At 40.0% G+C, this 16,732-nt stretch overlaps 1 protein-coding gene across 1 annotated transcript in view; it reads left to right on the top strand.

Annotated features, from left to right (window-relative positions):
* The window catches only part of csmd1a (CUB and Sushi multiple domains 1a), a 161,558-nt gene extending 157,195 nt beyond the window's left edge, over positions 1-4,363 (top strand). The window contains exon 4 of the mRNA XM_082970274.1: positions 4,192-4,363. Within this exon, the coding sequence (XP_082826400.1) occupies positions 4,192-4,363 (172 nt within the window). The remainder of the gene's footprint in view (positions 1-4,191) is intronic.
* Positions 4,364-16,732: the final 12,369 nt, after the last annotated feature.

Raw genomic sequence — 16,732 nt, 5'->3', positions numbered from 1 at the left:
TCAGTGAATCAGCAGAGAAGAGGGACTAGAGCGAGGAGGGGAATGAGGGAGGAGGGGAACGAGGGAGGAGAGAAGGGGTGCAGAGTAGGAAGGTGGAGGGCTCTGCCACAGAAGGAGTGCCCGTGGAGAACACTGATTACTTACTTTTAAAACATCAGTTTGATGGAGAGACGCGCCCCGCTTCCCAGCGGCCTCCTATCCGTCTCTGACGCTGGGGTGGTGATTGATGAGGCGTCCGCCAGCGTTGTACACTGCCTGCCGCCCAGAGCTGATGCAGAGGCCAGCCCTGCTTCTCTGTTTCTCCCCTCCATGGGTGTGTCTGTGTGTGTGTGTGTGTGTGTGTGTGTGTGTGTGTGTGTGTGTGTGTGTGTGTGTGTGTGTGTGTGTGTGTGTGTGTGTGTGTGTGTGTGTGTGTGTGTGTGTGTGTGTGTGTGTGTGCGTGTGTGTGTGAGTCTGTGTGTGTGTTCCACGTATTTGTGCGCAATCACCTGCCACCAGTTTTAATTAAAGGGCCGGCAATTAAGACAGATTCACTGATTAAGGAACACTAAACCTGTTATCATTTGTTAATAATGAATCTCTCCCCTTTTTTCACAAGGAGCTTCCTAGAGCATATTTATCCCAGCTAGATGGGACTTGGAACACTGATGTTCGAGAATTCTGTGGTGTGTGTGTGTGTGTGTGTGTGTGTGTGTGTGTGTGTGTGTGTGTGTGTGTGTGTGTGTGTGTGTGTGTGTGTGTGTGTGTGTGTGTGTGTGTGTGTGTGTGTGTGTGTGTGTGTGTGTGTGTGTGTGTGTGTGTGTGCGTGCGTGCGTGTGTTGTGGGGGGAGGGTCTGACCTTCTGTCAGACCTCTACTAATAGATTTAGGTTTAATGTAGTCTGACATTGGATGTGTGTGATTTAGGTTCATGTAGCATGGCCACATGTAGGGGAATGCACACACACACACATCCAATGTCAGACTACATGAACCTAGATCACACACATCCAATGTCAGACTACATGAACCTAGATCACACACATCCAATGTCAGACTACATGAACCTAGATCACACACATCCAATGTCAGACTAGATGAACCTAGATCACACACATCCAATGTCAGACTAGATTAACCTAGATCACACACATTCACTGTTCTGCAGACTGACATGATGTTTGGAATAGGTGCTAGGCTACTTTCCAGTTTCCTTTCTGCGTTTTAAAAGTGAGAATTTAGAAAAAGGTATATTATTTCCTTCCTGTCGGATATTGAACTCCTGTCTGACTACAGGCCCATTCAGCCAGCACCGCAGGGATTTTAAAGTTAATATTAGAATTGCTTTGAGAATGCTTGAGTACTTTGATGACACATCAGCGACACTGTTGCTATGTAGCCCCCAAGTCTCGCCAATGTTGCCTCTTCTTGTCACTATCAATTCACACCAAGTTATTTCTGAGACCGTGAACGGTTTTCAGAATCCAGAAAGACAGGACATTCAGTGTAAATGCCTGAGTGAATAACCCCTTACTGTTGCTGTGGTGGCGTTGGCCCCACTCTCTCTCTCTCTCTCTCTCTCTCTCTCCGCTCTACCCCTCCCTCCCTCCCTCCATCACTCTCTAGCTCTCTCTATCTTGTCTCGTGCAGCCAATGTTTGTGTCATTTATATTTTGTCAAATGGATGGGAGATAGAGAAAAGGCTAAAGCTTTGAGACTGGGATGTGTGGGATGACTAATCAATTACCTCCGAGTTCAGTTGGGGATGTCACGGTCTCCGCACCGTGGGCCCCGGCCTGCTTTACACTACAGTACAATCAATGCACTACATTTCGAACACATACAGTGAAAGAGAAGAGACTGACTGACGGGGTGGTTGGTTGGTGGTAGAGAGGCATTAAGCCTCAGACTTGGTGTCGTCTGCTCACTGTAAAGGGACAGTGATTGCCAGGCTAAGCTGGATGAATACAGCGACGTCTCCTCAGCTCCATTCTACTCTGTAGCCTATGTGTAATCATGAAACTATTCTGACAATGACATGTATGGAAAGGCCTCTGAAAGCCACAGAGTGGACTAGTCTACCAGAGCCACTAGTACTGTAGTTTTGCTTTCACAGATGTGTTATTTTATTTCACCTTTATTTTACCTTTATTTAACTAGGCAAATCAGTTAAGAACAAATTCTTATTTACAATAATAGTGTAGCACTCAACTGTCTAACATGGGAGGGATGGTGACAACCCTCTCCCTCTGTTGGAATTATGTCCAGTGCAGAATGGTTTAACTCATGTAATTAACATGTATATTATTGGATGAGAAACACGACGCCACTGATACCTTAACTCGCTGTGTGGCCAATGATGCTCTCCCACATAAACAAAATAACCCTGCGGAGTTGCCTCCTGCACTGGTAACGGAGGTGCTAGTTCAAGTAGATGACATTTCCTCCACGAACATGTGTACATGTGAAAGGGATTCCATCCATAACATTTATACTATGGTTATTCGAGTATGTGAAATGGTTTAACTCAGGCAGAGTGCCAAGCCTACTGTTATTGTTTTGAGACCTCTGTGTTGTTCTTTACATCGGTTCTACACATTCCTAACATTTTCCCAGTGGTACACATGTTCTGTATCACCCAAAGTGAGGATCTGTGCTAAGCACATCCTGTAGAAATGTTTCTATTCACTCTTTCTACAAACCTTATGCTAAGAGCAATGGATACATGTAAAGTAATTACAGTCACTTTATGCAAATACTATATTTCCAAAGCAGTTAAGGGCGGAGTGGGTGAGGTTAAACCAGACAGTGTTCTGTTCTGCTGTCTCTGCCTCTGTCCCAGGATGCGACCCAAATGGCATCCTATTCCCTACATAGTGCACTACTTTTGACCAGGACACATGGGGCTCTGGTCAGAAGTAGTGCGCTATATGGGGAATAGGTGAACATTTGGGACGCTCACACAGTGTGGGTAATGGAAGAGACTTTTTGCGTGATAACGTGAATGATATGGCACAGCTCCAGCTTGGAGAAGCCACTAAGCTGTGATCCATGTGACCGTGTCCTTTTAATGACATATCCCACCAGTCATCAGTAAAGGTTGGTGTGAGGCAGGCGGGAAAGAGGGGAGGGGGAGGAAGAGGAGGAAGGGAGAGGAAGAGGGAAGAGAGCCCAGTCCCTTCGGAGGCAGGCTACTCGTCTCATAGACGTTTCCTCTGGCCAGCTCCTTTGTGTGTTGTGGTGACATGGGCCAAAGCCGTGCGAGGGCGAGGGCCAGATACACTGTCTACTCTGTAAGCATATTAAGCCTATACCGGTGTGAGGTTCTGAACAGGTGGATATACTGTATCTAATCCTCTGTGACTAATATATAAGCTCCTTATATGCTTTGTTTATGATCTGCACACGGTAGCCTTCACTTTGTGACTAACGTATAAGGGTCTTCATGCACCGTGTTTATGCTTTGTATACACTCCGTATGTCTACACACCAGAGTGTAATGCTTCCAATACACCGACAGCATCATTGGGCAAAATAGTACGTAGCATCATCTGGATATATATGCAACAAAAGTTCAACATTCATCTTCTGCTACCATTTCTGTCAAGCAGTCTACACATACAGTTAGATGCATACATTCCATAAATCCTAAGTATGCACCACACAGAACGCACTGCAACTGCCTCGGCAACGCAACGCTGCAAGGTGAAATAAATAAATGAAAAGGTAAACACAGGGCTTCATCGGAAATTAATGTCATTCTGGTGTACCAAAAATGCAATGACGCTGTCGGTGTGATTGAAGCGTTAGGCTTTGACCAAGGGGGTGTGGCTAATACAGTTGAGGATCCTCCTCTTTTGTAGTGTTCTCACCAGGGGAATGGACATCCTGTTCTACTATCAGCATTTCTCCATTCAACATTACCCTATGAATATGTACAGTTGTATGTCCTATTGTCATTGATGCATAATAAGCAACCTGACTTTGGATTTTGAAATTCCACCATTTTTACTTAGGTCTACAAGATGCCATTTTTTTTATTACCTATGTACTGTGTCGTAACCTGTCCCAACCTTGTTTTAAAAAAAAAAAATTAAAAAAGGGTTATCTTTTTTGATTGGCTGAGACACTAAAAGACACCGGTGCTGTAGCATGCTGACTTTGAACGTGGATGTAAAAAACCTAATGATTTTTTTCCTCTTGTTTCACTCAGGTTATCTGGGATGAATGTCCCGTCTCCTATTGTCAGCAACAAGAACTGGCTGAGGCTACACTTTGTAACCGACAGTAACCATCGATACCGGGGCTTTAGCGCCCATTATCAAGGTAAGCCTCTGTTTCAATCAATGCAAAGATGCTTAGCAAGGAGTTTCCTGACCACCTAAAAAAAGAAAAACTTAAATAAGAGTGTAATCCTTTTAAAGCCCTGAGAGAATCAACACATAGTGCTCTGAAAGGGGGATGAATCCTACACCTCTTCACTCTGTCCTCCTTAATTAGTTTTTCTTCTTATTGTCATGATAGGGCTGTCTTCTTAGATTTGCTGTTTTCTTTTCTTTTCATGTAATTTTTTTGGTTTCAGACTGACGTAGTCATTCTATCATTCTGTCTTTCAACTGTCATGATTACAACTACAAGATACATATTTATTTTCTCATGGAAACCGTAAATCCCGAGGACATGATTTGGGTGGGCAATTAGAGCTTTTGGTTTTTACTTTTAATTAGAACCCTCTCTCTGTAGCAATGCCAACTTCTGTATGCACAGCACAGCGCAGCACAGCATTCAATTAAAAAAGTGTTTTTTGCCTCTTCCAAACTAACCAATAGATTAACAACAAATCACTTATTCTCCTCTTTTTGAAATAGCTGTCTCTTTTTTCCCATCTTATTCCAAAGCTGCTGATAAAACGAAATGAAGCTACTGTATAATAGATCATTCAGAATCATATACTCACATGTGCATTGCTGTGTGTTGTGTTTGTGGGGTTATTCTGACACAAATGTACCATAAACCAAATCTTTAAAAATGCCCCCCCACACTGAAAAAATGTTATCCTATTGAAGGACCTGGATAACATATAAAATATGAAATATGTTTGCCTACTGTTACATCATGGAAAATTTGTTTGGATTAAAAATAGCTCCCGGAACCACTTTATAAGCTACGACGAGGTGCTAAGTTTGCTTATTAGCTCATCAGATGCTTTAAAGCTAGATTCTGTGATTTAATAAACAAATAAAAACGTACATGTTTGTTTTATGACTCTGAACTCATGAGACATTTATTTAAGTTATATCCTTCAAGGATCTGCTGGAATTGGACTTTTTCCTCGAAGCACCTGTTAACACATAAGGTGTGAGTGTTTACATAATATTCTTCAAGGATCCCAGACCACAGACTGTAGCTTTAATAGAATGTGAAGAAGCAGGGGTTAAACCAGGACTTCCCAAACTGTTTTCATCCACAACCCCATTTTGATATCTGAAAATGTTTGCAGTCAATTGAAAAACATTCTTACAGTATTTCTGATTGTCTTCTCAACTCACCATCACATACTTTTAGTGTGGGGCTATGACAGGCAATTGCAAATTAGTCTGACATAATGTCTCTAATGCTGCATTCAAAACAACTGGGAACTTGGATTCACACAGATATGAGCTGGCGAAGGGTACCATGAGTTTTAATGCTGTGAGGGAGACAGCAGGGTATTCCCTGCACATTTTGGGGGATTTAAAAAAATTCTCCTGAGACTCCATTTACATATCAGGCGACCCCACATGGGGTTGTGACCCCTAGTTTGGGAACCACTGGGTTAAACTCACTCTGAAACAGATCTGCAGAGAATAGCTCAGTGCATCTGAATGGGTTTATTTCTGTCCCTGACACCTCTCCAGAGGACAATGTTAAAGCACTTTTCACATCCTCACAAAGGCAACGTCTGTATTTAAAGAAAGAATAGGGTATGAATAAATAATATTCTTATAATTTACTAACGATTGTAAATAGTTAGCGAACCATTTTTCTAATACCCTGCTAAAGAGCTATTCATTGGACATCAGTATATGAAGTGTCACACATTGAGGACTTTTTTATTAAACACAACTTATTGTGAATATTCTCAACGAAAAGTACGTTAGAACCTAATTCATTTTCTGGCTTGGTGCCAGGAACAGTAGTGGGTTCAAAAGGTTTTTAAAATGGACAAACCTTTACCTCCGCACTTGGTGAGATTGGTCAGCAAGAAGATTGAGATTTGATCTTCATCTCTGCTGTTGATGTCTGCCTAGGGATGTATTCCCCTTGACAACGGCCCTGTGTGAGACTTCTTAATGTGGCCCTACTGGTACACACCACCGGGTGAGCCACAAGCACCCCAGCTTCAAACCACCTGGTGAGCCACAAGCATCCCAGCTTCAAACCACCTGGTGAGCAACAAGCAGCCCAGCTTCAAACCACCTGGTGAGCAACAAGCAGCCCAGCTTCAAACCACCTGGTGAGCAACAAGCAGCCCAGCTTCAAACCAACTGGTGAGCAACAACCATCCCAGCTTCAATCCACCTGGTGAGCAACAAGCAGACCAGCTTCAATCCACCTGGTGAGCAACAACCATCCCAGCATCAAACCACCTGGTGAGCCACAAGCAGCCCAGCTTCAAACCACCTGGTGAGCAACAAGCAGCCCAGCTTCAAACCACCTGGTGAGCAACAACCATCCCAGCATCAAACCACCTGGTGAGCCACAAGCAGGCCAGCTTCAAACCACATGGCGAACAACAAGCAGCCCAGCTTCAATCCACCTGGTGAGCAACAAGCAGACCAGCTTCCAACCCCTGGCGAGAAACAAGCAACCCAGCTTCAAACCACCTAGTGAGCCACAAGCAGCCCAGCTTCAGACCACCTGGTGAGCCACAAGCAGACCAGCTTCAACCCACCTAGTGAGCAACAAGCAGACCAGCTTCAATCTACCTGGTGAGCAACAAGCAGCCCAGCTTTAAAGCAGCAGCTGCAAAGCACCTTAGGACACCAAAACCACCCCAAAATCCAATTTACCCAACGGATCTGTCTGAAAGAAATCCCATCAGAAAAAGCACGTTCACATCTCTGATTGAACCAGTTATTGACATTAGCCAGTTGTTGCGCTCCCTCTCAATGCAGCTCATCTCTCATAGGAAGTCGGTGGCGGTCGAATTGAAGCTGTTATTGGCAATGCTGCTGGGCCTCTTTTCAAGGCCACCTCTGATAAGCAATGGAATGGAAGAGACCACGTCTCACCTTAATCAAAGTTTGAGGGGGAATTTGAACACAGACAATGTTTGTATTTGTATGTGTGCAGCCTTGCTGCTGTTCAGCACTATTAGAAAGGAGTTCACGTATAGCATTATAGTGCCTTCAGAAAGTTTTCACACCCCTTGACTTTTTCCACATTTTGTTGTGTTACAGCCTGAATTTAGAAAGTGACATTTTTGTCACTTGCCTACATACAATACCCAATAATGTCAAAGTGGAATTATGCTTTTCAATTTCAAGTTAATTGAGTCAACAAGTATTCAATCCCTTTGTTATGGCAACCCTAAACAAGTTCAGGAGCAGAAATGTGCTTAACAACTCACATAATAAATTGCATGGACTCACTTTGTGTGCAATTAGTAGTGTTTAACATGATTTTTGAATAACTACCTCATCTTTGTACCCCACACATACAATTATCTGTATGGTCCCTCAGACAAGCAGTGAATTTCAAACACAGATTCAACCACAAAGACCAGAGAGGTTTTCCAATGCCTCGCAAATAATGGCAGCTATTATTTAAAAAAAGCAGACATAGAATATCCTTTTGAGCATGGTGAAGTTGTTAATTACACTTTGGATGGTGTATCAAAACACCTGGTCACTATAAAGATACAGGTGACCTTCCTAACTCAGTTGCCGGAGAGGAAGGAAACTGCTTAGGGAGGTCAATGGTGACTTTAAAACAGTTGAATGGCTGTGATAGGAAAAAACTGTGGATGGATCAACAGCATTGTAGTTACTCCACAATACTAACTTAAATGACAGAGTGAAAACAAAGAAGCCTCTACAGAAAATATTCCAAACATGTATACTGTTTGTGACAAGGAAACAAGGCACTAAAGTAAAACTGAAAATGTGGCAAAGAAATTAACTTAATGTACTGAATGCGACGCATTATGTTTGAGGCAAATTCAACACAACACATCACTAAGTACCACTCTTCATATGTTCAAGCATGGTGGTGGCTGCATCATGTTATGGGTATGCTTGTCATCAGCAAGGGTAAAAAGCATAAAAAGAAATGCATTAGAGCAAAGCACAGGGAACATCTAAGAGGAAAACCTGGTTTAGTCTGCTTTCCAACAGACACTAGGAGACAAATGTACCTTTCAACAGGACAAAAACCTAAAACACAAGGCCAAATATACACTGGAGTTGCTTACCAAGATGACATTGAATGTTCCTGAGTGGCATAGTTACAGTTTTGACTTAAATCGGCTTGAACATCTTTGGCAAGACTTGAAAATGTCTTGCAATGATCAACAACCAACTTGAATAATTTTTTCAAGAATAATGTGTAAATATTGTACAATCCAGATATGCAAAGATCTAAGAGACTTACGTAATCAGACTCACATCTGTAATCGCTGCCAAAAGTGATTCTGACATGTATTGACTCAGGGGAATGAGATATTTCTGTATTTCATTTTCATTTGCAAACATTTCTAAAAATATTTTTTCACTTTGTCATTATAGGGTATTGTGCGTAGATGGGTGAGATTAAAAACAAACAATTTAATAAATTTTGAATTCAGGCTGTAACACAACAAAATGTGGAATAAGTCAAGGGGTGTAAACAAAAAAAAATGCATGAAATTAAATGTATGTATTCACTACTGTAAGTCGCTCTGGATAAGAGCGTCTGCTAAATGACTAAAATGTAAAATGTAAAAATGGGTGTGAATACTTTCTGAAGGTTCTGTAACTACCTGATAGAGTAAATATAGATGAGTTTAGCTGTGGATGTCTACTGTATGTAGTTCCTATGCATGTGTTATGCAACCCATATATACACAGGAACTGTATACAGGACCCGCTATAATTCAATTTTACCAAAGAATCTGCACATCTGAGTTGGAAACCAAATGGTCCTTTTCAAGCAACTTCAGGATTTTTATAAACTAACCGTCAACAATTAATCCAATCAATGATCGTCCAGGGTTCTTTCTCTCCTGTCTTCCCTAGAATTCAAATCTTCCAAACGCCCCTCGTATAGCATACTGAACACAGCGCACTCTGCCACTGGTCAGACCATTTCCCCACTCCTCTAAGCAGTGCAGTCAGAAATAGGACTTAATGTTAATTCATGACCAGAAGACTGGTGTCACAGACAATCTCTTCCCCTGGAGCTAATGCCATCTTTGATAAGGCAACCTCTGTTCCTCTATCAGTAGACCACAGGCAAGTGCAGAGTAATATAAATTAGAATTTACCATTGGCCTCAGGGGAGTAATTAATTTGACAAGTCTTCACTATGTTTCTGTCAGATTGGATCCTTCAACCATTGGCCTATATCATAATGCCATTAATATTAGCGTGTTTTCATCTACAGCATCAGACCACTTAATAGGTCCCCAGTATTCCAGACGTCCATTTTGTTTTATTTGAACCTGGTCCAGTGTCTCAATTTAGACAGCCAGAGGCTTGGAGAGCATTGTCTATTTTGATCAGTGATTGATTGAATGCTGCCAATTGAGGTTTTAAATTATCTTCTCTTAACAATCAGATCTGCATTCGACCTCAAAGTTATCAAATAATCAAATCAATAATCAAGTTGTTTCCAAACATATTGTGTGAGAATTATATCCAGGGAACACAGTACATAGGCTACCATTAAAGGCACAATTCATGCTAAATTGCTCTGCCACAAAGCAGCAAAAATAAATCTATCAACATCCCTCAACCCCTATCGTGCTTTTTTCAGTGATTTGGAGTGGCAGGCCATTCCCATAAAATCCACATTAATATATGGAAGTGTATGTTATGCATAAGCTGTTCAGGACAGACATGTTTATGTTACTCTAAGAGCTAGCTATAGTATTCATGGTAGTTATTTGTCCTGTCTGTGGTGACCGAGCACTGAGCAAGACCAGCGGGTTAGTTGCCACGATTGAATTATAAAAACGAATTATACCATAAAATCTGTCATTTAGTATGCAATCACTTTTGCACCGCATCTGGCACGGTTCCCAATCAAGGAGCCAAAGGCAGTCTAATTGGTACTGAAATGCTCTCTTAACAGGGTGACATGAGAATTCCCACAAGTGCACAGATGTACAGTACCAAATAAAATTTTGGACACACCTACTCATTCCAGGGTTTTTATTTTCTTAATTTTTACTATTTCCTACATTGTAGAATAATAGTGAATACATCAACATTATTAAATAACAGAAATAGAATCATGTAGTAAACAAAAAAGTGTTAAACAAATGAAAATATGTTATATATTTGAGATTCATCAAAGTAGCCACCCTTTGCCTTGATGACAGCTTTGCACACACTTGGAATTCTCTCAACCGGCTTGATGAGGTGGTCACCTGGAATGCATTTAAATGAACAGGTGTGCCTTGTTAAAAGTACATTTGTGGAATTGCTTTCCTTCTTAATGCATTTGAGCCAATCAGTTGTGATGTGACAAGGTAGGGGTGGTTTACAGAAGATAGCCCTATTTGGTAAAAGACCAAGTCCATATTATGGCAAGAACAGCTCAAATAAGCAAAGAGAAATGACAGTCCATTATTACTTTAAGACATGAAGGTCAGTCAATGCGGAAAATTTAAAGAACTTTGAAAGTTTCTTCAAGTGTAGTCCCAAAAACCATCAAGCGCTATGATGAAACTGGCTCTCATGAGGACCACCACAGCAAAGGAAGACCCACAGTTACCTCTGCTGCAGAGGATAAGTTCATTAGAGTTACCAGCCTCAGAAATCAACAATGAAATGCAAACTCAGATTGCAGCCCAAATAAATGCTTCACAGAGTTCAAGTAACAGACACATCTCAACATCAACTGTTCAGAGGAGACTGTGTGAATCAGACCTTCGTGGTCAAATTGCTGCAAAGAAACCACTAGGTGTGATGGTGTGGGGGTGCTTTGCTGGTGCCACTGTCAGTGATTTATTTTGAATTCAAGGCACACTTAACCAGCATGGCTACCACAGCATTCTGCAGCGATACGCCCTCCCATCTGGTTTGCGCTTAGTAGGACTATCATTTGGTTTTCAACAGGACAATGACCCAAAACACAGCTGCACTCTGTGTAAAGGCTATTTGACCAAGAAGGAGAGTGATGGAGTGCTACCTCCACAATCACCTGACCTCAACCCAATTGAGATGGTTAGGGATGAGTTGGACCTCAGAGTGAAGGAAAAGCAGCCTGCAAAGGCTCAGCATATGTGGGAACTCCTTTAAGACTGTTGGAAAAGCATTCCACGTGACTACCTCATGAAGTTGGTTAAGAGAATGCCAAGAGTGTGCAAAGCTGTCATCAAGGCAAAGGATGGCTACTTTGAAGAATCTAAAATTCAAAAGGCAATCGCACATCTGAGCTATCTTTTTTTCAGGTGCATGGTAACAGTTGAATAAAAATGAGAAAAAAGAGGAAACCCGCACACTGCTTTTGATAGTATCACTGCTCTTTAATAAGCTTTACGTATCGGCCTCACGGACTTCGTCAGAGTTTTTGCAAGTCAACCCTTATGTAGACATAGCCCCACCCACATCTGTTCCACGAGTCGAATGGGGTTGGAGTCGAGGGAAAACAAATAATTGCTACCAAATATAACAATGTGCATTTCATAAATATTAGAATAAAGTATGTACATAAAACGTCTTAACTAGTGGTCGACCGATTACGATTTTTCAACGCTGATACCGATACCAATTATTGGAAGACCAACAAAAGCTGATACCGATTAATCGGCCGATATATATATATATATATATATATATATATATATATATATATATATATATATATATATATATATATATATATATTTGTAATAATGATAATTACAACAATACTGAATGAACACTTTTATTTTAACTTAATATAATACATAAATACAATTAATTTAGTCTCAAATAAATAATGAAACATGTTCAATTTGCTTTAAATAATGCAAAAACACAGTGCTGGAGAAGAATGAAAAGTGCAATATGTGCCATATAAAAAAGCTAACGTTTAAGTCCCTTGCTCAGAACAAGAGTACATATGAAAGCTGGTGGTTCCTTTTAACATGAGTCTTCAATATTCAATATAAGAAGTTTTAGGTTGTAGTTATTATAGGAATTATAGGACTATTTCTCTCTATACCATTTGTATTTCATATACCTTTGACTATTGCATGTCCTTATTGGCACTATAGTATTGCCAGCCTAATCTCGGGAGTTGATAGGCTTGAAGTCATAAACAGCGCAAAGCTTGAAGCACAGCGAAGAGCTGCTGGCAAACGCACGAGAGTGCTGTTTGAATGAATGCTTACGAGCCTGCTGCTGCCTACCACGGCTCAGTCAGACTGCTCTATCAAATATCAAATCATAGACTTAATTATAATATAATAAACACACAGAAATACGAGCCTTAGGTCATTAATATGGTCAAATCCGGAAACTATCATTTAGAAAACAAGACGTTTATTCTTTCAGTGAAATACGGAACCGTTCTGTATTTTATCGAACGGGTGGCATCCCTAAGTCTAAATATTGCTGTTACATTGCACAACCTTCAATGTTATGTCATAATTATGTAAAATTCTGGCAAATTAATTACGGTCTTTGTTAGTAAGAAATGGTCTTCACACAGTTTGCAACGAGCCAGGCGGCCCAAACTGCTGCATATACCCTGACTCTGCATGCACAGAATGCAAGAGAAGTGACCCAATTTCGCTAGTTAAAATACATTCATGTTAGCAGGCAATATTAACTAAATATGCAGGTTTAAAAAATATATACTTGTGTATTAGTTTTAAGAAAGGAGTTGATGTTTATGGTTAGGTACACATTGGTGTAACAACAATGCTTTTTTCATGAATGCGCTTGTTAAATCATCACCCGTTTGGCGAAGTAGGCTGTGATTCGATGATAAATTAACATGCACCGCATTGATTAGATGCAACGCAGGACAAGCTAGATAAACTAGTAATATCATCAACCATGTGTAGTTAACTAGTGATTATGTTAAGATTGATTGTTTTTTTTATAAGATAAGTTTAATGCTAGCTAGCAACTTACCTTGGCTCCTTGCTGCACTGGAGTAACAAGTGGTCAGCCTGCCACGCAGTCTCCTCGTGGAGTGCAATGTAATCGGCCATAATCGGCATCCAAAAATGACGATTACAGATTGTTATGAAAACTTGAAATCGGTCCTAATTAAATCGTCCCTAATTAATCGACCATACTGATTAATCGGTCGACCTCTAGTCTTAACCACATCTGTAAAACCGCAATGAGGACATCGAGCAACTTTTCATAAATCATTGGGTGCAGCGCAAAAAAAACGTCAAAGTAATCTGAAACGGGGGCATAATTCATGTTCACATTTACAACATAACATACATAGGCATTTCATCATTAAGACCTTTAGGAAATCATGTCTGGAGGGTAAAAATCCCAAAACATTCTCTTTTGATCAGAGTATTATTTATATCCTGTCTGATATCTGATATCTTAACTTTCTCTATGCCACAAAATCTAAAGGTAGAAATGTAATGTTTAAGGTCATTAAAATGTACTGCAACTGGATAATCTCTGTTGTTTCTCCTGATTTAACTTTTATGTTCACACATTCTCTGTTTGAGAGAACGAGAGGTTTTACCTACATAACACAGCCCACACAGACATTTAATCATGTAGATAACATGGGTGGTGGAGCACGTAATAATGTCATTTATTTGGAACGTTTTTCCTGTATGTGGGTGTCAGAAATATTCACACTTCATCATATTGTTGCACTGTGCACAACCTCTGCATTCATAGCTACCATTCGGAATAGGGGGTAAAAGAGACTGGCTGATTATGTACACACTTCACTCTAATATATATGAAGTGCACATTGTTATGTTTGGTAGCACTTATTTGTTTCCCTCGACTCCAACCTCTTTCGGTGCGTGGAACGAATGTGGGTGGGGCTATGTCTACATAAAGATGCTCATTTAAAAAATTCACAAAAGCTCTGGCAAAGGCCGTGAGGAGGATACATAAAGCTTATTAAAGAGCAGTGATACTATCAATAGCAGTGAGCCAGTTTCTTATTTATTCTCTACTTTGAAGAATCTAAAATATATTTGGATTTGTTTAACACTTTTTTGGTTACTACATGATTCCATATGTGCTATTTCATAGTTTTGATGTCTTGACTATTATTCTACAATGTATGAAATAGTAAAAATAAAGAAAAACCATTGAATGAGTTGGTGTGTCCAAACTTTTCTCTGGTACTGTATATACAGTTAAAGTCAGAAGTTTCCATACACCTTAGCCAAATAAATTGAAATTTAAACTAAGTTTGTCTGGATAATACTGATATTATAAATGTCTGTTTATTCATATCTGCAAAGTAGTTAAAATGCTGTCAGTTCCACTTTAAGAGGTGATGGATACGTATGTGTTACATTTGGCCTTTCATGGCCGAGACCGTTCAGTTAAAACGATCCTGACCTTGTGTGTTCAGTCATTATGGTGTGGATCACTGTCTGTAAGAAAAATAAGCAATGGTAGGAAATAGGAACCCAAATGTAGCTAAGAGCCTCACTGCCCACTAATGGGGCTTCAGATGGGGCTCAATGATAGTATTTCATCCCAGAATTCACCCTAGAGTTGGACTCTTTGGACTCTTTGTATGATTTAGTCTTCAATCAGGTCCGAATTTGCTCCCATGTTTCATATCCGCTTCCTTGCCTTCCCGGACAATACATTTAGGAAAAGTGTCACCCTGATAGGCATTAGATATTCTCCAGAACTATCTCTTTCTAGATTTGTTAGAGTGCCCATCTCAGATGCTTAGCAGAGAATGCAAGATTGTTTTGATTGATCTACTATGACATAAATGAATGATAGATGGAACCTAGCTATTCATTTCAGCCCCATGCACTTTACCAATTAAAACCGCTGACCAGCACTTGAGCCAAACACATTGTAGCTATGTCATACAGAATTACATTTTAATTAGTGATATATTGTCAGGTCACAATTTAGTTTTGACATTTGAGTTATAGTGTGCTTGGGGAAATTGCTAGATTGCTGAAGTTAGCAGAATTTGCAGAACATAAATAAACAGAATTTTAGACCAATTTTGGAAGTAATAAATCTGAACAATAGTTTTCCTGTATAAGGTTTTATAGCTCCCATATCAGCAGCCGTTAAAGTACATCACTATCCCCATAAGCTATAGGCTATGAGAGAATGATCAGAGCTTCTTTAAATTGATATAAGGAACCCATTTCAACTAACTGTTACGACACCAATCCCGTTAGCGGGATTGAGTTTGACAATAGCCAGTGAAAAATCAGAGCGCAATATTCAAAACCACAAATCTAATAATTTCTATTTCTCAAACATAGGACTATTTTACACCATTTTATAGATACACTTCTCCTGAATCAAACCACGTTGTCCGATTTCAAAAAGGCTTTACAGCGAAAGCAAAACATTAGATTATGTTTGGAGAGTACATAGACACAAATAACCACACAGCCATTTTCAAAACAACTACATGCATCACAAATACCCAAAACACAGCTAAATGAAGCACTAACCTTTGACGATCTTCATCAGATGACACTCCTAGGACATCATGTTACACAATACATGAATTTTTTGTTCGATAAAGTTCATATTTATATATAAAAACAGCATTTTACATTGGCGCGTGACGTTCAGAAAATATTTTCCCTCAAATACTGCCAGTGAATCAGCACCACAATTTACAAAAATACTTGTCATAAACGTTGATAAAATATTAAACTCTCATTCAAAGAATTATAGATGAACATCTCCTTTATGCTAACGCTCTGAAAGATTTCAAAAAAGCTTCACGAGGAAAACACTCTGCAATAATCTGAGTACTGAGCTCAGAAAAATACACTAGGCAATACAGATAGCTGCCATGTTAGGGTCATCTAAAATCATAAATTGCATTAGAAATATTCCCTTACCTATCTTCATCAGAAGGCACTTCCAGGAATCCAAGGTCCACAATAAATGTTGTTTTGTTCGATAAACTCCATAATTTATGTCCAAATAACTCCTTGTTGTTCGCGCGTTCAGTTCAGCGCGTGGAAAATGTGACGACGAAAAGTTAAAAAAATCTATTTACGTCCGTTCAAACATGTCAAACGTTGTAAAACATCAATCTTTAGGGCCTTTAGAACGTGAAGATTCAGTAATATTCCAACCGGACCATTCCAGTGTCTTGAAAAACGTTTTGGAACAGAGCTACCTCTCGCGTGAACGCGCGCCAATTAACTTTTTTCCCAGGCTTTGAACCTCGCGGCTTAAACAATGACGCGGCTAATATATGGATTTTTCTCCAAAAAACAATTTCTCCAAAAAAACACATTCTGTGACTTGCTCAGTTTTTTGGTGGCATGAAGCTTTCATTAGACGGGTTAAGGTCAAACAACTTTTTTGTTTACTGTTTAGATTAAATCGAGCGCTCTCAAACTTCCATCATTCTGA

The sequence above is a fragment of the Salmo salar genome, chromosome 27 (genome assembly GCF_965601325.2).
Source record: "Salmo salar chromosome 27, fSalSal1, whole genome shotgun sequence".
Taxonomy (NCBI): Eukaryota; Metazoa; Chordata; class Actinopteri; order Salmoniformes; family Salmonidae; genus Salmo; species Salmo salar.
This window is presented reverse-complemented; position numbering and strand designations above follow the sequence as displayed.